The sequence below is a fragment of the Hippocampus guttulatus genome, chromosome 17 (genome assembly GCF_054856545.1).
Source record: "Hippocampus guttulatus isolate MCC_2025c chromosome 17, RoL_Hgut_1.0, whole genome shotgun sequence".
NCBI lineage: Eukaryota > Metazoa > Chordata > Actinopteri > Syngnathiformes > Syngnathidae > Hippocampus > Hippocampus guttulatus.
Genome location: NC_141277.1, coordinates 12,686,013 through 12,710,936, shown reverse-complemented (window position 1 = coordinate 12,710,936; position 24,924 = coordinate 12,686,013). Strand labels below are relative to the sequence as shown.

At 42.8% G+C, this 24,924-nt stretch overlaps 1 protein-coding gene across 3 annotated transcripts; it reads left to right on the top strand.

The window, feature by feature from the left end:
• Window positions 1-615: 615 nt before the first annotated feature.
• fbxw2 (F-box and WD repeat domain containing 2) lies at window positions 616-23,755 on the top strand. 3 transcript variants are annotated; one of them, XM_086135506.1, is made up of 9 exons: window positions 616-963; window positions 9,912-10,206; window positions 11,628-11,850; window positions 12,708-12,902; window positions 16,994-17,127; window positions 19,318-19,404; window positions 20,412-20,581; window positions 22,469-22,515; window positions 22,588-23,755. In XM_086135506.1, exons 2-9 carry the CDS (start codon window positions 9,940-9,942, stop codon window positions 22,755-22,757), a joined length of 1,293 nt encoding a protein of 430 aa, XP_085991632.1. In that variant the 5' UTR covers window positions 616-963; window positions 9,912-9,939; the 3' UTR covers window positions 22,758-23,755. The 3 variants fall into 3 exon arrangements, with proteins under 3 accessions (XP_085991632.1, XP_085991633.1, XP_085991631.1); XM_086135507.1 differs by lacking the exon at window positions 22,469-22,515 and having other exon boundaries at window positions 22,571-23,755; XM_086135505.1 differs by having other exon boundaries at window positions 617-963; window positions 22,469-23,755.
• The last annotated feature ends 1,169 nt before the right edge of the window (window positions 23,756-24,924 follow it).

Genomic DNA, 24,924 nt, shown 5'->3' with positions numbered 1-24,924 from the left:
ATACAGTACAGTAATACAGTATTTGAGTACATCCAGGAGTGTTACATTCATATTCTACACAATTGTGCACAGTGCAAATGTTGGAGATTCAATTTTGGGCACCGGTCCTTCTGTGTGGAGTTTGCATGTTCTTCCCGTGCTTGCGTGGGTTCTCTCTGGGTACTCCGGTTTCCTCTCACATTCCAAAAACATGCATGATCGGTTGATTGACCGCTCCAAATTGTCCCTTCGTGTGATTGTGAGTGAATGTTTATCTATGGGTGCCCTGCGTTTGGCTGGCAACCGGTAAAGGATGTACCCTGTGACTACTGCTCGAAGTCAGCTGGGATAGACTACAAGCATTCCTGAGCCCCTCGTCAGAAAGAGCACATCGGATAATGGATGGATGGAGAAAGAGAGTGAGAGAAAGAGAGAGAGAGAGAGAGAGAGAGATGGAGGGAGGGGCAGAGAGAGACAATTATTTTATCTCTGTTGCAACTGTCAATATCTGCAAAAATGTACATGTTCCCTTTTTCTTCATATTTTTTTTCAAGAAAGTCACTTCCTTTCACTTTTTCTCTCCGACCACAATTCGGCACCCTCGCGGATCGTAGCTTCAGCTTCAGTGACGAATCTGCCAGTCCGTAGAAGAAGATTGCTGTTCCAATGAAAACATCCGCAACAGTAGCCAGTTGAAACAGTTCACCTTACTTGAACAAAAATAAATAGACTTCACTGAATGTAGTTCGCTAGCATAGCACCTGGAAATATATGAAGCGCTTTGCTACTAGATGCATTATGTGACGTTTTCTGTCAGAAGAGAATACTTCCTTCGATCGTGGTGGATAGCTAACGATAGCAACGAAGCTAGCTTAGTTCAACAAGCATTTCAACTTGATTGATGCCCGGTTACCTTCCAGCAGATAACTTATATCAGTAAATGAACTATGGAAGAAAGATGGTGAAAAGGATTTCTACAGTCCGGTTAGTACATGCTTTGTATAAACATTTTCACTGTTAAACGATTACATTATATGGTGTTTTATTATATTATTGCTGACGGGAAAATTGTCTTTGTAGAACTGTTTACGTTACACTGGTCACGTTAATCCTGCATTTGCGAGCGCACACCGGAGTGGCGACAATCATGTCATGAACTAATAGTTTTCATCACAGACAGTGTTTGCTCTGTGATCATGTCATGATACCCACGGTAAAATGTTGAAAGGATGAAGTCAAGCATTCATTTTTTTTCGGAAGTAACATTTTACTACCAGTTATGGAAAATTAACTTTGACATATAGCCCGGAAATGTAATTCATCTATCATTTAAGTTCATCAGTAGTTTTGCACAGTGTTAATAAGACTGTAATTTCAAACCAGAAGCCTTGTCTTGCACTCCAACGTTGTCCCTTGCCAACCACTGATAATACATGTAGCCATCTAATATTTATAAAATTACTTTTGGAAATATCGTGTAAAACGTGTTTATTACAAAAACATACAGGGTCTGAAGTCAATGGGAAACATGTTTTTAATCGGGGAAAGGCTGAGCGAAGAAAATAAAAAAGTTAAGCAATGAATGTAATGCAATATAGTAGATTTCACCTAAAAGTCAGTGTTTACTTTATGGACTTGTTTCCCCTCAACCAGAATGATCAATTCCATTCCTAAAAAAAATAACAATGGAAGTGTTTATATTCAATGCTTACCTATTTAAGCAAAACAAGTTTCACCTTTGATTTTTTAAGAAAAACTAACAAACGTTATATTTAATACACTTGCATAATAAATTAAAAACATACCCAGGAAAAAAAGCTAATATGTTACCGTCATTTGACAGGTCCAACAGATATCAGATATTTGGTCTTTTATATGTGGTAATAACCATAATAATAATATGAGACAATGTTGAATGATTTGCAAGTACATTGAATAATGTGGAATGATAGGATTTTGGGATAATCTCGAATAGTACGGATGGGGGTAGTAGGGAATATTGTGGGAAGATACAGAATAATATGGAATCATATCAATGACATGGAAGACTATTGAATGAGATGAAAAACATTTTCATCTTTATCGACCAAAGAAAATTCAAGATTTTTACACCTCGGATTATGACCGAAAACCGATTTTCGACCAAACTGAGCAAACCCAATTACAGTATATCAAAGATCAGATACGTCTGTAAACTAAAAGAAGGCAGACAAAGATGAATAAGGTGAAAATCTTAAAACTAACCAAGATGAATGAGAAATGGGTGTATGAATGGTGAATAATTAGACTCTGTGTATGAAGCATACAAAGCCCAGATTGTTCTTTCAAATATAAGATAAGATAAGATAAGATATCCTTTATTTGTCCCGCAATGGGGAAATTACAATCAGAATTCAGAAAGGAAAAAACGCTGGGTAGGGAGAGGGGAAAAAAACCCACACTTGAACTATCCTCTTCCGAGGATAATTTAAGTCCAGGATAAAAAAAGACCCTAGCACAGAAATAAGCATATGACAGTTACAACAAGTCACAAGACATAACATGTAATAAGGGGGGGATGAATGGGAAGGGGGGGGGGGGTTGAGAGGGGTAACCGTGACCCGGCCGAAATGACCAGCTGCACGGATTCACACGAGCGCTCTGCATGTCGAACCACGTCACGGGGGAAAAAGAATCGGAGCGATGAAGACGGTGATAACAAGGATGTGTATGCGCGTGTGGTTGTCCAGTTATGTATGTGTATGCGTGTGCAGGTCATAGCTGCATCGTCGAGGTCTGCTCATCGTGAGGACAGTCTTATCAGTCCATGGCCGAGAAGGAGGGGGCGGTGGGGGCCCTAGACTCCATGCGTATTTCCATCCAGGGGAAAGGCCAGATAGCGTTGTTTGTATATATAAATATGCACCAGATTTAAACCTAGGATATCACAAGGGTGCATTTACTCTGGTAGAAGGAGGGTCACACTTGGCTCATGATGATGATGATGGTGATGAGTCATGATGAGGAGCCAGTTGAACCCTCACGTGGTGGGATACCTCCGAATGGCACGAGAGGGGAAACGCCGGGGCTCTTGGGCCCCAGACACGGCTAAATGCCCACCACCCGGCGGGGAAGGAGGTGGGGTCAGGGCTCGCCCCGCCGGAACGGAGGGCAGTGGGAGTAGCCGCCCCACAACAATCCTTAAACAATAATCAGGCGAGGGCCCTTCTGGTGCCTGCACTGGGTGTGAACCTCGCGTGTCACCTGTGAGTTTCGTACCGGGTGTGCGACCCGGGAGGGGGGGCAAGTCCCTGATGGGGGCCGATTGCCCAGGAGGAGGAGGAGCCAGTTGAAAATGGGGAAAAAGATAAATGTGGGGGAGTGGAGAAACCCAGAAAAGTTGCCACCCGGTGGTCCTCCGTACTCAAAGTGATGGAAGCTGCTGGAGATCATGCCAGGTTGCCCTTATTTCGAAGAGTACTGCAGCGTGTCTGTAAAGTAAGCGACAGAGCGCTAATAACTCAGAGGAATGAGTTTGAGAGAAGGAAGAGCAGCTGAAGCGATCAAAAAGCCACTAGGGAGGGGTAATGGTTCACCCCTTAGTGTGAAAGCATGCATATTCATAGACATAGCCCACTACATATCATGTACCAAATTAGACTTCCTATTCCTTTGCCTGATTTCCATGAGCTGGTTTTTAGAAGCAAATTTTCCTATTTGTCTGAAACAGCCTCGTAAACTTCCATGCTTGCCGCTCATGTTGTTTCTTACGTTAACACACATGGAAGTGTATCCGTGATGAAGTTATAAATATCTCGTAAAGCATTATGTCTTTACTTAAAGATGGATAATGGACATTATGGCTTCAACAACTATGTTATTTTAACATATTCGCAACAACATTCCACTCGGCAGATCACATAGAGAAAACCTTGTTTCGAAGTGGGGTGGAGGAGAAAGATGGACTTGCATGGTTGTGGAGCCATAGTTACCACAGATCCCCCGTTTGCTGCCAGGAACCAATCTTCGGTGATTTTCAGGGCGACATCTCCTGTCCGGGTATAAGCATGTATCTAAGCAACACAACAATGCAACAACCAGGACATAGAGCTGGTGCCTACTACTCACCTTCAGTGATTTGACTTGTGTATGTAGCTAGTTGTGTGGTGTTAAATATGTGTATGTAAGCAAACAAGGAGAGAAAGGAAGGAAGGGAAAAACAAAACAGTCGGTGATTGTTCTTGTAGCACCTAACTGAGAAAAGGGCATGGTCCTGAGATTTAAGGCATGCAATTAAACAAGTCTACTATAGGTGGTGTATTGCACTGCTATAAGGCCTTAAAAGGCAAGGGGAAAAATTAACATGAAAGGGAGAGATTAAAGAACAAAAGGAAAAAAAACCTCCAAATAGAGCTTGTTGGTACATTACGGAAGACCAATAGGTGTCAGGGGTGTGGATTTCGAGGAGGATCTCTTCGACCACCTGACCTGTGTCGCCCCGCTTTGGGCTGTTCTATTTTGCTGGATTTAAATGGTCATGATTTCAGCGTCATGAGTTAATTTGGATCATATTCGATTGTGCATCTGGGGATCTACGTGGAGTTTGTACTTACTGAAAAAGTCAGAATCGTCAATTCTGCTGTTGTAATGTTCTGACAACAATTGGTACATGGCTACGTTGTCAGTATGCAAATTGGCATCCTTGGGAACGTCAATTTACTTGGTTTGATTTAGTAAGTTTACTCTATTGATAGTACTTAATGTAGCAGGCAAAGCAGGGGTGTTAACCAACCGACATTCGCGGCGCGGATTGTAAGTGGCTTGGTTTCGGGATGTTGGTTCAGCTTTCAACCTTTATCTGTTTTTAATCAGTTTGAGGTCGCAGATCCCTTGCTGGGACAAAGGAAATTAATGTCTTTAGTGGAGATACATATTCAATATGTAAATCCCTAGCTTAGTTCTGAGTTGCTGTTGTGATAGGCGATGACTTCAGGTGTACTAACCTTCACATAACTTTGCCAGGTGCCAACCTTGATGACATCTTTTAAGCGGTAAATCTTGCGAGTATCGATGATTGCCAGAGCAAAAAGAACCATCACTTCACATGCAACACGATTGAATGATGGTACTAAGTACGGTGGAATTTGTCCCATGGATAAATCTTCCATCGAGTAACCTTTTTTCATGCAGCATGTCATTCATTACTCATGACAACAACTTGGGTGCAGAGGTATAGGGTTCGAATTGGCATGGGTGTTCTCCGGGTACTCGGTTTCCTCCCACATTCGAAGAACATAAGATATCCTTTATTTGTCCCACACTGGGGAAATTTACAGCCTCCAGCAGCAAGAATGTAGGCAGAAAGAAGAAAGAAGAAAAAACAAACAAACACCGTTCAATTAAGTGCAATATAAATACAAAATGGATAAATCGCAGTGCTATTTACAGTTGTTTTTCACATCATTTAATTATTATTAATATTATTGTTGCTATTTTTATTCAGCAGCCTGACAGCAGTCGGTAGGAACGAGCGTCTGTATCTCTCCTTCTTGCGGCGCGGGTGTAACAGTCTCTGGCTGAAGGAGCTACCTAGTGCTGTCAGGGCGGGCTGGAGAGGGTGGGAGGGACTGTCCATCATAGCTTTTAGCTTAGTTAGCATCCTTCTGTTGCCCACCTCCTCCAGAGTGTCAAGGGAGCAGCCCAGGACAGAACTGGCCTTCCTGACCAGTCGCTCCAGTCTCTTTCTGTCCCGGGCTGAGATGCTGCCTGACCAGCAGACAATGCCATAATGGATGGCCGAGGCCACCACCGAGTTATAGAAAGTCTTAAGGAGCGACCCCTGAACCCCAAAAGACCTCAGTTTCCTGAGTAGGAAGAGTCGGTCCTTTCCTAATCAGGGTGTCCGTGTTTGTAGACCAGTCCAGTTTGTTGTTCAGAAGAACACCTAGGTACTTGTAGGAGGTCACCCTCTCTATGTCCATACCCTGGATGTTCATCGGTGCTGGTGAGGACTGTTTCCTGCAGAAATCCACAACCAACTCCTTAGTTTTCCTAGGGTTGATCTGGAGGAGATTCTGCTGGCACCAGTCCACAAAGTCCTTCGTCAGTCCCTTGTACTCCCGATCGTCCCCCTCGGTAATGAGGCCAGCAATCGCAGAGTCATCGGAGAACTTCTGAAGGTGGCAGTTTGGAGTGGCGTGTCTGAAGTCCGAGGTGTAGAGGATGAACAGGAATGGAGCCAGAACAGTCCCCTGCGGCGCTCCAGTGCTGCAGAGAAGCCTGTCCGACTCACAGCTCTGCAACCTCACGTACTGCGGCCGATTTGTGAGGTAGTCTATGATCCATGCTGTGAGATGGTGGTCCACTCCGGCGTTCTGCAGTTTGCCTCCCAGCAAGTTGGGCTGGATGGTGTTGAAGGCACTGGAGAAATCAAAGAACATGATTCTCACAGTGCTCCCAGCCTTCTCCAAGTGTGACAGCACTGAGTGGAGGAGGTAGATAGTGGCGTCTTCCACGCCGATGCCAGGCTGATAGGCAAACTGCAGCTGGGCAGATGGACTGAACCGTTTTTTCAACCGTTTCGACCAGTCGTCTGTCCCTTCCCCCAACCACCAACTGCAACCACTCTCACTGAGGACTTCTTCTCCTCCCCCTCCTCTTTCGACCAGCTCTCATCAACCCAGTCTGTCACCTGGTTCCTGCCTGTCCGTCACAACAGAGCAGGTGAGGAACCAACTGAGGAAGATGAATGTGAGGAAGGCAGCAGGTCCAGACAAGATCAGTTCCCGGCTCCTCAGGACCTGCTCTGACCAGCTGTGTGACATTGTCCAGCACATGTTCAACCTGTGTGACATTGTCCAGCACATGTTCAACCTGAGCCTGAAGCTGGGCAGAGCTCCACAGCTGTGGAAAACTTCGTGCCTGGTCCCAGTGCCCAAGACCCCCCACCCTAAGGAGCTGAACAGCTACAGACCGGTGGCGCTGACGTCTCACCTGATGAAGACGCTGGAGAGACTCGTCCTCGCCCACCTTCGACCACTGGTGAGCCCAGCACTGGACCCGCTGCAGTTTGCCTATCAGCCTGGCATCGGCGTGGAGGACGCCATTATCTACCTCCTCCACTCAGTGCTGTCACACTTGGAGAAGGCTGGGAGCACTGTGAGAATCGTGTTCTTTGATTTCTCCAGTGCCTTCAACACCATCCAGCCCAACTTACTGGGAGGCAAACTGCAGAACGCCGGAGTGGACCACCATCTCACAGCATGGATCATAGACTACCTCACAAATCGGCCGCAGTACGTGAGGTTGCAGAGCTGTGAGTCGGACAGGCTTCTCTGCAGCACTGGAGCGCCGCAGGGGACTGTTCTGGCTCCATTCCTGTTCATCCTCTACACCTCGGACTTCAGACACGCCACTCCAAACTGCCACCTTCAGAAGTTCTCCGATGACTCTGCGATTGTTGGCCTCATTACCGAGGGGGACGATCGGGAGTACAAGGGACTGACGAAGGACTTTGTGGACTGGTGCCAGCAGAATCTCCTCCAGATCAACCCTAGGAAAACTAAGGAGTTGGTTGTGGATTTCTGCAGGAAACAGTCCTCACCAGCACCGATGAACATCCAGGGTATGGACATAGAGAGGGTGACCTCCTACAAGTACCTAGGTGTTCTTCTGAACAACAAACTGGACTGGTCTACAAACACGGACACCCTGATTAGGAAAGGACCGACTCTTCCTACTCAGGAAACTGAGGTCTTTTGGGGTTCAGGGGTCGCTCCTTAAGACTTTCTATAACTCGGTGGTGGCCTCGGCCATCCATTATGGCATTGTCTGCTGGTCAGGCAGCATCTCAGCCCGGGACAGAAAGAGACTGGAGCGACTGGTCAGGAAGGCCAGTTCTGTCCTGGGCTGCTCCCTTGACACTCTGGAGGAGGTGGGCAACAGAATGATGCTAACTAAGCTAAAAGCTATGATGGACAGTCCCTCCCACCCCCTCCAGCCCGCCCTGACAGCACTAGGTAGTTCCTTCAGCCAGAGACTGTTACACCCGCGCCGCAAGAAGGAGAGATACCGACGCTCGTTCCTACCGACTGCTGTCAGGCTGCTGAATAAAAATAATAACAATAATAATAATAATAATTAAATGATGTGAAAAACAATTGTAAATAGCACTGCGATTTATCCATTTTGTATTTATATTGCACTTAATTGAACGGTGTTTGTTTGTTTTTTCTTCTTTCTTCTTTCTACCCACATTCTTGCTGCTGGAGGCTGTAAATTTCCCCAGTGTGGGACAAATAAAGGATATCTTAATCTTAAAATGACGGACGGCCTTAAATTATCCCCGTCCACTCTTTAAAAAAAAATCTGTCAACGATGGAAAATTGTCGGTTAATGTAACCTCTTCAGAAACAGAAATATAAAAGATGTAAATGTTTATACAGTCTTGTTTAACTTAGATTTCGTTACAAAAGACAGGCTTTGTTATCAGAAATCACCCCTCCTCCCGAGTCCTCACAAATAAAATATGAAATGTCGGGTTTGCTTCGGGCTCAGCCTGCAAATCAAGTCAAGTAATCGGGCTTGGGCCGGGTCGGGCTTAAATACCCTCGGGCCGGTTCGGGCTCGATTTTTTAGGACCGATCTCAGGGTGTACCCCACCTACTGCCCGAAGACAGCTGGGATAGGCTCTAGCACGCCCGTGAATCCTGTGAGGATAAGTGGATTCAAAATTAATGTTTTGCACAAATGCATGTGTTTTGTTCATATCTTAAATTGCATTCTTGTTAAATATCTGGTTCGGAGGTATGTGGTCCCATGTGGCCCCTGAGTTACGCTGATGAAAAAAAGTTGCCCATACATGTCATAGAGGTGTTTAGAGCTGTGCTCTGTCTGGTCCCGCACTAGAACCTTTTTGCCATGGATAACCCTGCCAAGGGTATAAAGCCCCAGACAACATTCGGACACACAAACCCCTCCACAACGATAAGGTGACTGCTCATAGAGGGGTAAATGGTCATGAACTTATATGATTAAGCCTGCTTGTGTGTTCTCCTGACATTTGAATGACTGCTTGCACTTTTGGCAATGTGCAATGTCACTATCAACATTTAAGAAATGTTACAATTTTTTTTGGACTGTTTCAGTCTCCCCACCTTGATTTGTTAATCACTTGCCGCACCAACATTGCGGTCAGTGGTGGTGTGCCAAATGACAAAGATTCATGCGTAAGCTACTTATTTCTATAATTTGTTGAAAATTCTTGCTTGTTGTTTTATGGTTAAAAATATTGTCGTTGGCAAAAGACAAAATGATGTCATCTATCCGTCGCTCTCCAGGCACGACTGATCGATCCAAGAATAACCAATCATTACATGAATGAAACGGTTGCATCGAGTGTAAATCCATTTGTCATGCTTACAGAGTGACATCCTCGGATGCTACACATAGCAACAGAGCAAAATCAACGTAAAGTATGCCAGTTTACGCTTTGGGAGTGTACCTTGGTAAACCTCACTCCTTGAACCCCTCAAGGCCGCTGACTTCATGGCCTGTGCTCCCAAATGTGTGATGTGGTAGCGGCGTTCTGAAGCCCAAGTAAGGCAAGGACGACGCAGGAGTTGCCACCGATACGCCAATACCAAACCCACATATCAAAATAACAGTCCATTTTATATAATACCACAAATCATATTGTAATATGATCACACTCCACTATACTGGCACAGGAAGTCTCTCAGTTCTCTCTATCCAGGAACGCCTTCAACTGTGTGTCCTGCACAAATTACAAATTTATGTTGGGTTGGGACATTTTACCCTTTCAGTTTTTGGACTTGATGAGTTGAGCTTATCGTGTCATGATTATGAATGATGCGGTGAAATGTTTTACAGAAACAAACTAAACATTGAGTGACACTGAAATACTAATCTATGACCCTGTTTTCTTCTTCTAGGGATTGCTGGTTGCTCTAATGAGCGCTCATGGAGAGAACAGATTTCCAGAGGTGGCTGGAGTCAGTCTCGACCACTTTCCTCACACTAAATGACCAGCAGCGAAACCAGTCTTTGGACCACATTATATCCCTTAGCGGTGCAGCCCAGCTTCGTCATTTGTCAAATGGCCTGGAGGCACTCCTCAAACGTGACTTTCTGCGACTCCTGCCGCTGGAACTGGCTTTCTATTTGCTGCGCTGGTTAGATCCACAGACTTTACTCTGTTGCTGCTTAGTCTCCAAGCAGTGGAACAAAGTAAATATTGCAGCTATTTTTTTTAAGATGTATGAAATTGAAAGCCAAATTAGAACACATTTAAGATGATTACTTTTTACCAGGGACGTGCGGTCAGGGGAGGCAGGTGAGGCAGAGCCTCACCTATGAATGCGCATTGCATTGCGCAATCATCACAAACTGGGTTGATACATGCAACTGGCTCGTGCTGCTTGCCGTATATCTGCATGTCGCAAATATAATGTTTAGCCAATTGAATAAGTGACCCTTTTTGCTTTATATATTTGTAAATGTGACACTAAAGGAGTCACAGCCTCACCAACCATGAACCTCACCGCACGCCACTGCTTTTTACACATCTGTACACAACATTTATAGTCTGGCACTGCATTGGCACATATCACAACATGAGCCACTTGGTATGTGCATGAGGGTCAATTTCCAAGTTTGCGAGGAGAAGACCCCGACTTCAATTAATGCGCATAGCTCCCATTCAGTTGAATTCTGTTGATAATAGGAAATTTATCATTTATGTCAAAGAAATATCTTGAAGGGATCGATTAGCACTCAGTGATAGTGTGAAAGTTGGTGTGAATGGTTGTTTGTCTCTGTAAGTGCCTTGTGACTGACTGGCAACAAGTTCACGGTGGATGTAGTCTGCCTTCTGCTTGAAGTCAGCTGTGATAGGCTCCAGCACCCCCACATGACCCTATTCAGGTTAGCGGTATTGAAAATGCCATCCATCCATCCATCCATTATCTGAACCGCTTTATCCGCATGAGGGCTGCGGGCGTGCAGAAGCCTATCCCAGCCATCTTCGGGCAGTCGGCGGGGTACACCCTGAACCGGTTGCCAGCCAATCGCAGGGCACACATAGAAGAAACAACCATCCATGCTCACACTCGCACCTCGGGACAATTTAGAGAGTTCCATTAACCTGCCATGCATGTTTTTGGAATTTGGGAGAAAACCGGAGTACCTGTACAAAACTCACGCAGGCACGGAGAGAACATGCAAACTCTACACGGGAAAGCTGGAGCCGAAATCGAACCCTGCACCTCTACACTGTGAGGCGGATGCACTAACCAGTTGATTGGGCACTCCAAATGGTCCCGAGGTGTGATTGTGAGTGCGGAATGTTTGTCTATGTGTGCCCTGTAATTGGCCGACAACCAGTTCAGGGTGCACCTTGCCTACTGCCCGAAGACACCTGATTAGGCTCCAGCATGCCTGCAACGTTTGTGAGCATATGCGGATTAGAAAATGGATGGATGTATCATTAGTATTGGGATACTCTTTGTACAAGTATCACATTTTTCACATATCCACACAGTTTTAACTGTAAAGCACTGCATTAAAATCAATTTGTTGGATGTTTTCATGTCTCTTTTCAGTCATTTTAGACTGTTCAAACCTATTAACAAGTGCCCATCTCTCTTTAGGTGATAAATTCATGCACAGAAGTGTGGCAGAACGTTTGTCGGGAGCTGGGCTGGAGGATTGACGAGTCCATTCAGGATGCATCCCATTGGAAGGGTGTCTACCTTAAAGCTAAACTGCGTATGGTTCAACTGAAGGATCAGAAGGCCTTTGAGACATCCTCACTCATTGGCCACAGTGCTCGTGTGTATGCTCTCTATTATAAGGATGGTCTTCTCTGCACAGGTATGCTGTTGCTTAATTTATAGTGATTTCCAATGTGTAAAAACAACAACGACAAATGACGCACTTGCTCTATACCTTATTTTCTGCACTATAAGGCCCTTCGGATTATAAGGTGCACCTTCAATGAATGGCCTATTTTAAAACTGTTTTCATATACAGTCATACAGTCAACATTTGTGAAAGTCTAGTCTTCAAGACAGGGACGAATTTATTTTTCATCGCAGTGGTAGCGCCACTTACTGTTTAACAGCAGAACACCGCAACATGGTAAATGAACATCCCAATGGCGTCCTCAAATAATATTTGCATGCCTCAGACATTGCATTCACCTTTAGTGGAAGAACAGCACTGCATTTTTATTTTGGTAAAATGAGTATTTTGTTTTGCTTTTGTTAAATTAAGGGAAAAAAGACAACTACTGTTTAACAAAGTTAAAGTAAAAAAGGCTTATTTCCCTAAAAGGGCTAGTTCTATTATTAAGCAGGCAAAACTTGAACAAAATAAAAGAGTTCCTGTGCCTCAACACAATACCTCTCATTATTTGCTGTGTACTGGCAAAGTGAATAATTGTTATTTTCATGCACCCCATTATTGGTTGGTTGTGAGGAGTGTTGATTTGTATAAGCTTGGCTTGACCATACTAAATGGGCATATAGCCCTGCTCCCCATGACTGCCGTGCATGGGACCGGACCTTGGTCTTATTTAAAAAAAAAAAAAAAGTGGACCTACAGCATTTCTAGTTGAGGACCACTGGACTATAATAATCAGAGATCATAATTTGGAACGCATAGTATATTATTGAAGTCATACTTTTGGTATTGTGACTAAACTAACTGTATGTTGTCTTACTTTCCAGGATCTGATGATCTCTCTGCAAAATTATGGGATGTACGTACTGGTCAATGCATTTATGGAATTCAGACTCACACCTGTGCCACCGTGAAGTTTGACGAACAGAAGCTTGTGACTGGATCCTTTGACAACACTATTGCATGCTGGGAATGGAGCACAGGGGCCAAAATTCAGCACTTCCGTGGCCACACTGGAGCAGGTTGGTTGAGGACACAGGCTTGCTGTGGATCGATTTCTTTTTATTTATTTATTTATTTATTTATTTTTGTGCCGTTGGCAAAAATAATTCCTTATGTACAAAAATGGGCAATTAGGACATTTCAGAGCGGATCACAACAATTAAACCAAGTCTTGCAAAGGTGGGGAAACAACATTAAGCTGCACCGATGTCACCTTTCATTGTTTCCATTTCTATGAATTAGGTGTTGGTGTCCCTCCTGCTTCCTCGACTCTAGTGTGCAGTTACTCGTTAGGGCCCAAGCAGCAAAATAAATACATAAAAACAATAATTTGCACGTTTTGAATAAATTGCTATTGTAAGGTTAAACATTATAGAATTCGTTTTTATAATAATAATATAATAATAGATTTTATTTATAAGCGCCTTTCAAGACACCCAAGGACACTTTACAATAACAAAAAACACAAAACAATATTTTAGTCTAAAAAGGGGTGTTCACATGGCACACATTTGCATCGGTGCTGCACCGATGTATTTTGTTGCGATATATCTTACACCGGTGTAAATTTTGTGGTGCGTTCACACGTATAAAGCTGCTTACTAAAGAGAATCGCGTTAACCCCGGTGCACTCCCACTTGCGTTCACACGGCAGCTTCTGCGGCTGTGCAATACGATGGAATAATATGGAAATAAAACATGCGCATGCGTAAAGTGTACTTCCTTTTCCCTGTTATGTTTGTGACATATCGAAAAACCATGGTTTATACTTCTCCAGACAAATCAACGCTGTGGTCTATCAGAGACCGTAAAAGGATGAGAGAGAGAAAGGACAAATGTAAATTGAGGATTGAAACACCGCTTTATTTCTCCTGGATCCTTCTAATTGGGCTTGGATGGTCCCGTCAGCCGAAATAGTTTTCAGGGCTGACGTTTCATCGTCACCCCAGTTCACTCCCCTGTGTTCGTTTCTATTATCGCATATGTCGTTGTTGTTACTCGCCATTTTGGAAGTGTAAAATACCCTGGATGCAAGTTATGCAATGCCCGTATGTAATCAACTCTTCTCACGCATAGCAAGTCTACCCCTGTAGTGTTCACACATCCCATTTTACATCGGTGCTGCCCTGCAAACTAGCATTTACTCCGGAGCAAATTTTTAAACCACCTCCTGAGCAGGGTTAAATTTGCTCCGGTTTAAGCTGTTCTCAGGGGCTACACTGGTATAACGTTGTACGTGTGAATGCTCTACGGGGGGCAGCCCCGGTGCTACACCGTCGTAAAAGTTGCCATGTGAACACCCCTATAGAAAACCAGGCATGGCTCCAGGATTTTTTGTCTCCGGGACTAACGGGGGGACTTTACTTACAGTATACGTAAAAATATATTTTAGAATACATAATAAAATATTGGGGCGGCCCGGTAGTCCAGTGGTTAGCGCGTCGACTTCACAGTGCAGAGGTACCGGGTTCAATTCCAGCTCTGGCCTCCCTGTGTGGAGTTTGCATGTTCTCCCCGGGCCTGCGTGGGTTTTCTCCGGGTACTCCGGTTTCCTCCCACATTCCAATAACATGCATGGCAGGCTGATTGAACACTCTAAATTGTCCCTAGGTGTGAGTGTGGGCGTGATAGTTGTTCGTGTCTGTGTGCCCTGCGATTGGCTGGCAACCGATTCAGGGTGTCCCCCGCCTACTGCCCGAAGACTGCTGTGATAGGCTCCAGCACCCCCTGCGACCCTTGTGAGGATGAAGCGGTTCGGAAGATGAATGAATGAATGAATAATAAAATATTGGAGGGGCTCAACTGGGGCTACATAGATTTGTGATGAGCTTAGAACACGCCCGGTGTTGCGCCATCCCTGAAGTATGCACGGAAGCTAGTCCCCCACATCACCCCCTCCTTCATACATTCCCTTGTTTCACCGTCTTCATTGTTTATGTCTTGTGACCTGTTGTAACTGTCATATGCTTGTGCAGGAGTTTTTGCCTAACTCAAATTATCCTCAAAATGAGGGTAGTTCGAGCGTGTTTTTTTTTCTCCCCCTCTCCCTTCCTTGTGGTTTCTTTCTGACTTCCAGGTTGAGTGAACGCTGGCGCGTTTTGGCTGCCGCTGCTCAACCCGTATTGTTTTGTGTTTTTTGTTATTGTAAAGTGTCATTGGGTGTCTTGAAAGGCGCTTATAAATAAAATGTATTATTATTATTATGAAGAAATCTGGTTTAGAGGAACAAGGTACGTGCAGTTGGACAGCAAAAAGCATTTTCTGTTCAAGGTAGTTTGTGTTTCCCCATGACTTTTTAATGATTGCTTGCATGTGTGGCATCACATCACCATCAACCATTGAGAAATGTAACCACACTTTTGACTGTTTCCCTTGCCGTGATTGTCAATTACTAAGAGCACTGAAGCTGGAATCAGCAGTAGTGTGCCAATTATGTGATATTCTTGTGCGATGTATTTTATTTTATGTCATCAAAATCTTGCCGTCTCATTGCAAAGAGTAATGGAGTTGGCAAAAGAAAAGATGACTCACCAAGCCACATTAGCTTGAAGCTTATTTAGCTGACTCGGCTGCTCGGTAGTTGCCTCCTCAAGCCAGCTGATGGTGGTATTTTTTGCGTTTTGATTTGCCCCTCAAAAGGCTTCAATGAAGATTGGACCTTTCTCTTCACAGTCTCTCACACATGATAGCGTCGAATTTCACAACATCAAATAGCGTCTCCCACGTCATTGTTAATTGTTTTAAGGCTAATGTGGAGCTTCAGGCTCTGGCGACGGACGGGGCTTTTGACATGTCGGTTTGGCAGAATCGACTTACCGAGTCTGCCTACACTATCCGAGTTTTTAGACTCGATCGTTGAAAAAAACAATAATCAATCAGCATCTGGAGCAATTTTTCTATTGGATTGTATAATGACTCTACAATCAACTCCTCCCATAACGAAAATGCAAACACTGATAAACACTAAATATAACATGGAATATTTACATCATCCCTCTCTCTCTCTGACATTAATGAATAAAAAAAGTATTATCTCGATCGCAAGTCGTTGAGCTGTCCAAGGCTTTTGCTCAAAATATTGCTATCTTAGTTCAAAAACTATAAAGAAATCTTACTTACCAGCTTCAAGTTCCTCACTTCACATTGTGTTCCTGCTGAAGTCCCGGATGAACACCCAACCTGTTGCATGTGCTATACAGATTTGGCCCTATCTCCCTAAACAGTATTGACTTTTTATGTAATATCGAGAATAGCTCAACAAACATTCGATACCACAGTATAGGGTCTAGTATTCTCGCTGAGCAAATGTGCATGGCCGGTAGTCACATAGCTACACTGAGTGATGAAAGCTCTTTTGAATGAAAGAGATGCTAAAATTGAATACATAACACATACTGTAGGTCTTTCTTTTTTTTTGGACCTAAATAAAATGGTTTCAGACTTTTTACCAGTCAAAGACAAAAAAATGACATGAACGCTCTTACTGTGTTTGGATGGTCGAGAGCACAGACACGGAGCTTCCGCCTCCTAGCGCAAAGCCTTCCGCTCACATCAAATGCGACAAGGTTAAAAATAGATTAGCTGGCCACTAGACAGTAGCGGTGCAGTGCACATACAAACCAATGTCATTAAAAACGTAATTAATCTTAACTGTTGTTTCCCAGCAGAAGTGCAGTCGATCAGTGTATGGAATATGAAATGACACTGTTTACTGTTTAAATGAACAGTAGGTTCAAAATTTGAAACCCATCACCCTGCTTTTTTTGTTTAGCTGTTTAGATTTAAAATAGATTACAGTACATGAAAAACATCAACTTTCCAGCAGTTGAAATTGTCCAAATCACAGGTTTCTATGTTGCTTCCCACCAGTTTTTTATTTTATAATTACCATACCCATAATGCCCCGCACGATGCAGAGATCTAGCACCATCTAGTGTGTACATAGCGCAACTGTTGCCACTATTGTAGTTTCGATTTTATGCGCCTTATAATGCAGTGCACCCGATACAGTATATGAAAACAGTTTTAATTCATTCATTGAAGGTGCACCTTATAATCCGAAGCACCTTATTGTGCAGAAAATACAGTAATTTGGTCTTTGTCTGCTCAGTTTTCAGTGTGGACTACAATGATGAGATGGACGTGCTGGTGAGCGGTTCTGCAGACTTCAGTGTGAAGGTCTGGGCTCTGGCAGCCGGTGCCTGTCTCAACACTTTGACTGGACACACTGAATGGGTTACCAAGGTCTTCAATCAATTTGTAGTTTTTATTAGAGATTGTGTTGTTCATGACTATTGGCAGATATTTTTCTTAAATTCCAGAATGCCTTTTTTGTGGCTACTTTTTATGAACGGCTGTTAACAAAAGGCATTTTGTGATGTCACTATCTGCATTCCAAATCAAATTTGACATTGCCCTTCACCCACTAATGTAGTCACACCCTTTTACTATGACTTGAAGGGGACGTTGAGTCAAAAATTTAATTGTGCATGACACTAAAAAAGAAATAAACAAAACTAAACTGTCACCCACAGAAGCTAGAGCTCATGGGACACGTGTGTGATATGGTCTTTCAATGTCCAGCGCGATAGTCTGGGGGGGTGCCCAACATATCACGAAGCATTTTCTCCCCAAATTCAATCATCGACAACGCCTCGTCTCCCTCGGGGACATTATAAATACATATTCTCTCTTGGACCTCCCTTCTTGATCAAATATTTTGTTTTTGTTCTGACTAATCACTTTTAGCTTCTTGCTCAGCATTGAAATCCACTGTCTGGACTTTACCGTAATTCTAACAGGGCTTTCCGTTTCCATAGATCTTTGATTAACATTCACAAGTTTGCTTTTAAAGACAATTATTGCTTGATATCCTTAGGAAACACCTCTGTATCTCCTCCAAAACTTTAACCAGGGCCACATCACCATTAGCTTAAGCGTTAGCATTAGCCTTACCATCCAGCATCACAGATCACTATTCCCTGCTTTCATGTCATTTGCAGGCTCTTGTGCATTGCCCTTACCACTTGCATCCTTTCTCCCTAGATTCAACCCTCGTTCTTAATTAAGTTTTATGGACTTAATTTCTTTTGAAATCGTTTAGGGGGGTGAAATTCATGACTACTCGAGGGAGCTATCGCTCCCTGCCATTTGTGCCGATGATGTCGCCAGAAGCCCATAAAGGCCTTCTTAAGGGTCTTAAGCCATTATTGACGCAATAATAAATAAAACAATGAGCCGATTAACCCCATGTTTAAGCAGATATTGATATGAAACGGCGACCTGGATGGGGAGTGAACATACAGAGGGCGTTGGCTGGGTTTACCCTGCTTCCCAAATGATTAGCTACAGCCCCAGGCTGAGCCAATAATAACAATAATAATAATACATTTTATTTATAAGCACCTTTCAAAACACACTCAAGGACAACTTACAATCAAAACAGGAACAATAAAACCACAGCTAAAATTATAAATAATAAAAGAAGAGATGATGTAATTAGCAGCCTGACACAGCCATGTTTAATTATATATGTATGTATATAACCGCCCAATCTGATGGATGGCTCCAGCAGATACTAAGAACAACATCTGACTTCTTGATACAGGAGAGTGCAATACTGGGAACAACTACGATCCTGCGTAGAAAAATAAATAAGATATAGGATACAATAAATTTAAATGCATACCATAACAATGAATAACAAAATTAAGATAAGAGTAAAATATCTGATGACCAAAATATGCCATAGCTGCAACCCTTATACATTATCATTCAAACATTTCCTTGTTTTCAAAAATTCTTGATATTTTGCTTTAGTACCATGGTGTTTTTGCCTTTCTGGACTACAAAATGCACCAGATTAAAACGTACATTGGCTTTCGTATTAATAGCCCCCGGGTCTCATTTTATAAAACGGGATATTTGCAAAGAGGCAAAGCTGAGCCTGAGCAGTGGATGGAGGAGTCAGGTGTAGGACCCCTTCACTCCCCAAAAGCCCGGGCTGTGTCCACGGCAGCACCTTCCACGGCCAGAGCCCACCCCTACTCCTATCACTGACAGCCCCTGCAGTGAGGAAATTAAAACAAACAAAAAAACCACCAACAGTACAAATTTAACAAACTAAGAGTACTGCATAATGTATAGGAAATAGAAGTGCTATAATAATTAAATCCAAAACAATATTAAGATAAGAGTGAAATCAGTAAGAGTTAACAACAGAGAGTCTGACAGTAAAAAAAGGATCAGGTTAATCTTAGGTAACCCAATTTTTTTTAATGATATATATAGCTTCAAGAGGAATAGAAAAAATAATACAGATAAATACCAGGGATAAAACAAAGGCATCATAAAGGCTAAAAAGGTGGAACTTGAGCCACCTTTTAAAACTATCAATGCTCTCTTTGGTCTGAATTTATGTTCATTTTCATACAGGTGATACTCCAGAAAAGTGAAGTGGAGTCTGTGGTGCACAGTCCTGGTGATTACATCCTCCTGAGTGCTGATAAGTATGAAATTAAGGTAACGCTCCCTTCCTAACTCTATCCACTACTGTTGAGATAAAACGTTTTCGTGGGGGCTATGAGCACAAGATGCATGATTTAATCATTTCTGAGGTTTCTGTCATGTTATGTAAAAATGTACCTGCACAATTTAATTTAAAAAACCTTTAAAGGTATAATACAAAAAAGAAAAAAACGTGAACTGGGATGGTGTACCCAGAGGCCTGTAGTCATGATGAAAAGGCTTCAGCACCTTCTGGCAAGTACTGGTTCAAATTTCCCTCTTGCATGGATTACTTGTTGCAGCATAAAAAATCTTATCGCCGCGATCTTTCTGTTTTGGTCAGGATCCACAGCCGAAGCTTTTGCCTCACCTGATTTGTTACACCCTGATTTTGTGTTGTTGTCATACAGTATGTATTGCAGTGAAACTCCTCTACAATGGAATTATGTTTGCAGCAAGACGTTTTTCACAACAGGGGACTTTTCACGATTGCAAATTTATCTGAGATGTAAACACACACACACACACACACACACTCCATCTTTCATTTTGATCACTTTTCCCCTGTCTTCAAGCGTCAGAGCTCTTAACTCCTTGGCATGAAAATGTCCGTTTTGTCGCCATTTTTGCAATGCTCGTGTTGCGTTTGTGCTGCGTTTGAAACTAACAATAACAAATACTTCCTGTACTACTGTGTATGTGTAAGCCACTGTGGTGTTTGCTGTTGCCGCTTCCGAGCTAAACAGTAGGAGTCGCTGTAGGCTGAGGTTGGATTAGACTTTTGTGGAAGGCTTGTTTTCGTTGTAGTGAATCTCGTTGCGAGGCAAGAGCAGAGAAAAACAGTGCAACAGGGGAATTTTTCGTTGTAGGGGGAGCAGAAAAGTGGGAATGGGTTTAATGCGTGAATATTTTTTCACACTAGGGGGTATTTTCGCCCATGTAGGTTTCGTTGTAGAGTAGTTTCGCTGTATATATATTATTTTCATCCATAATATGGATCCAACACTGACTTCTCTTTTCAGATCTGGCCTTTAGGAAAAGAAATCAACTGTAAGTGTTTAAAGACACTGTCAGTGTCGGAGAACCGCAGCATCAGCCTTCAGCCCCGTTTGCAGTTTGATGGACGCCACATTGTTTGCAGCTCTGACATCGGAGTGTATCAGTGGGATTTTGCCAGTTTTGAGATTCTCAGGTAAAATTATCAGCAAGTCTTGTCAAATCCAGTGTTTCTCAATATGGTTCAGCGTTATTGTAAAACACTACAACCTCGTTACAATGCACCTCGAGGGACATAACGAATATGTACGTTATAACGGTAATTCATTGTAATCATTTCCAATAAAATGGCCGCCAACTACAATGTATAATACACTATGACCATTTATAATTGTAAAAGCATGAACATGTCATACAGTATAAACATGTCAATTACAAATACGCGTGTATATAGTATGAAGAAAAAAATGATTGTATAAGATGTGATTCAAACAACTGTAGTGTTCCTACTTCATCTCTGAAAACACCTAGTCAACAAATGAAAAGTGACTTCTCCAGTTCAGGATGTGCCGCGCCCCAAATCCGTTTACGATCGTCTTTCAAACTGTTGGCCTCGAAGTCTGCCATGACTTTGTTGCCATTACGGATGATTGTCGAAATCATCGACTACTCTCAGCTGACTTTTGTCTGGAAGACTCTCTTTCGAAAGTGAGAGACAATTTCAGCCTTCACACACAGCGAGATTTGCTTCAGTTTACCAGACATGTTTGCATACCATGTGTTCAGGACTGCGCCGTGCCTCCGGAAGTACAACAATGTCCTAGTTGATCAATAGTGTTGCTAAGCAATGGAGGGGGATTCCACGCTGGACATTTTGTTCATAAGCAAGTTCGCGGCGACAGTTAGTTTCCCGTGGTTTGTTACAACGAAGACCTTTTCACTATTTCGTGGGAAACATCTGGTCGTTATAATGAAGTTTACATTATAAAGGTGTTCGTTGTCAGCAAAATTGGCAACTGGAAAATGAATTACGTGAAATCTGGACTTTGAAATATGAACATTACAGGGGTGGAAGCGTAAACGGGGAACATTGAAAAGAGGTTTGACTGTATTATGCTTGTAATGCAGGGGTGCCCATTACGTCGATCCCGATCGACCGGTAGATCTAACACAGGTCCCAAGTAGATCCGAGGAGTGTCGAGGAGAAAAAAACAACCATTTGTGTGTCTTTGTACATGTTAGTAACATATTTTTTGTGTTCATGTACGCTGCACCCTAATCATCCTATCAGTCTCATTTTCACAAAAAAATAAAATAAAGCAAGTAAATCTTGAACTTACGGTGGCGCGTGATTAGGTTACCGTCAGTTGTGAGCGCTCAGCAATTGCAGCTTGTGATCAGAGCTGTTGCGCTCTATCTTTTATCGTCATGATTCTCATTCAGAGTTTGCTTTGTGTACAATTCACCGAGGGCACGGGCAAAGAATAGGAATCGAGGAGGGCCCAGGGAAGCACTTTAAAACGGTACGTGTGAGCTACGATAGTTAACAGGCTGCAAAAGTGCATCGCATGCCTCAGTGTCAGGCTGTTGGGAGGTTGGTTGATCGAAAAGTAGATCATCGGTCCAAAAGGTTTGGGCACCCCTGTTGTAATGGGACTGCTGTGGAGCAAGGAGCTCATCTTACTCTCCTGCATACTTCCGCTTTATTGTTCTGCCATTTTTTGTCTTGTGAGGATTCAGCCCAGCCCACACCGTTTAACATTTCTGCACAATAAAGGTATCAAAAGTTGCATCTCAGCCCAACTCAAGTCAAGTTAAAATTATTTCTATAGCCCTTCATCATAAAAAGTCTCAAAGGGCTTCACATGCCCACAGATATTAACAACATCCCCTGATCTTAACCTTGAGAAGGGGCCACAGATGGGAGAATCCCCCTTCCCTTTGGATAGAATGCGCTCACCCCAGGCCACATCTCTCCACCATGGAAAGCAGAAGAAAGAGAATCTGAATGAATTGCTCCTATAATTAGTCAATACTTTACTTTTCCCGTCACTCTTAATCCAACATATTCTTATTTTCCCAGGGTGATAAAAGTGCAGGATCCAGCCAACTTGTCCTTGCTGAGCTTCGGTGAGGTGTTTGCACTCCTTTTTGACAACCATTTCCTCTATGTGATGGATCTCAGGACAGAGTCAATTTCAGGTCGCTGGCCTCTACCGCCGTACAGGAAATCGAAACGTGGATCCAGTTTCCTGGCTGGCGTGACATCGTGGCTCAATGGCTTGGATGGGGACAACGACTCCGGACTGGTGTTTGCGACAAGCATGCCAGATCACAGCATTCACTTAGTACTATGGAAGGAAAACGGCTGAAGAGGATTGAACCCGAGATTCACCCAATGTGAAGTAGGGCTGCACAATATCGAAAAAAAAAAATAGCGTTATGGCGATCATGGCCCATGCAATATGTATATCGCAAAGACACGCAATAATTTTGATTTGGAATTGGATGCTTTTGTCTGAAGTTGACCAGTCAGATGCAACTGTAAACGCATATCGCCAATCAGTAGGTGAACAGTATCTAGGGGCATTCCAATTCATTAGCTGAGAAAACACCGAGCTTGCTTACTTTGCCGCATGAAAAGCTGTATTCCTTTCATTGGCTAATAATGTCTCTTCTTTAGGTACTTGTTAAATATCCTGATATTGATATCGCTCTATTCAACACCCATAATCGCATATCGTGCAGCCCTAATGTAAAGCACCGTCATTGTGACACACGCGAACATAAAAGGATTATGGTTTAATTAAGGATTTTGTTTTTATCAATTTCATGTAACCCTGCAAGCGAGGGGCTGTAGATTTTTGTCAAATCAGAAAGCACGAGACCACTCCTTAGAGTCCTGGCCTACCTGACGTGACAACGGTGAAAGACTATCCAATCTTTGCGCTCAAAATAAAATGCACACATTATTTTGTATCGGATGTATTAAACATTTTGACATTTGTGTTGAATCGAACAGTGAAGCAAATTCTGAGACAACAGATGAATATTTTAGCTTTTCATTTCCAGGTATTTATATGGATTGGATACATGACTTTGATCTTACCTTTTCTTTTAATCAACACATTTTTTTTCTTGAGCAAGTACATCTGACTGACAGGTGTGTTTTGTCGAAAGGTGTGTCCTAACTCATTGATTATTCAAACTAGGCTAATTAAAAAAAAATGCTCCTGATCTCCAACATAAGCTTGTCTGTACACACTGAGATACTGTCACTCATCACTTGCGCTTGAATGGCTTATTCCGGTACAGTGTTACTGATCTTTATTAAAGAATAACATGATGCTAGCAGCAGAATTAACTTAAACATTTGCGGAAATCGTTTGTCTGTTCATTGAAAGACAGGCTTTCACCACAGAATCTTTTTAATTGCTTGTACACAAATTGCTGGGTCTCTGAAGTGCCTCGGTGGACCTCATAAACCGCAGACAATTCGGACACGCCAGCTGTTTGCAAACGAATATGCTGCTTCTTCCAAATATGATATCCACGTGACGTCACAACCAGCGCGATCGGCCGCACGCCAGTGTCTAAATCAGTGGTTCTTAACCTGGGTTCGATCAAACCCGAGGGGTTCGGTAAATCGGTATCAAGGGTTCGACGGAGCCTCTGCCATGAAGGGTAAAACACACCTGACTCCAGATGTCAATTAGTTATGACACGCCCGCTTGGCCATCGCTGGCTGCAAATCATCACATTACATTGCTTATTCAATCAGTGCTGCGGGAAATTTAGTTCGCTCAGTCGTGTCTGATAGTACGTCATACAATTTAAAAAGCCGACACGTATGCGATGTAATTTTATTTACTTTTATTTGTTTTTAATAAATGTGTTTTTTTCAATGTCTTGAATTTGTAAAAAAAAAAATATTTTTTTTTTATTTCTCACTCATGAAGGGTTCGGTGAACGTGGATATGGACTGGTTGGGTTTGGCACCTCTAACAAGGTTAAGAACCACTGGTCTAAATCCGTGCAGCCTTCGAATCCATCCTATAAATCTGGCCTTCATTTTTTATGGAGTTTTCATGTAGAAGGGACCTGAGCGTTGCTTTGCACTTGCTCTGCCGTTCTACACTCGTGGATGTCGACAACACCGACTGCATCCGAAGACACCCCATGTTCGGACACGGCAGTTTACTTTCAAATATATTTGTATAAACTCTTATACCATAACATTGAGTTTTGTAACTATTTACAAAACTCAATGTCTTGTAACTATTTACAAAACTCAATGTTATGGTATAAGAGCTTATACAATTATATTTGAAAGTAAACTGCCGTGTATATATATGTATATAAACATGGAACCTAACCAAAAGAAAGCTTTAACCCTCTTCTTTCATCAGGAAAAAAAAGTATATTTCTAACTATTACCATTCTTGAGTAAACGCCAGTTGAACATTGATAATAAAAAAAAACTCGTTTCCCAGAAAAAGGAAGAGCTTTTTGTGAAACGACACACATTTAACTCTTTCA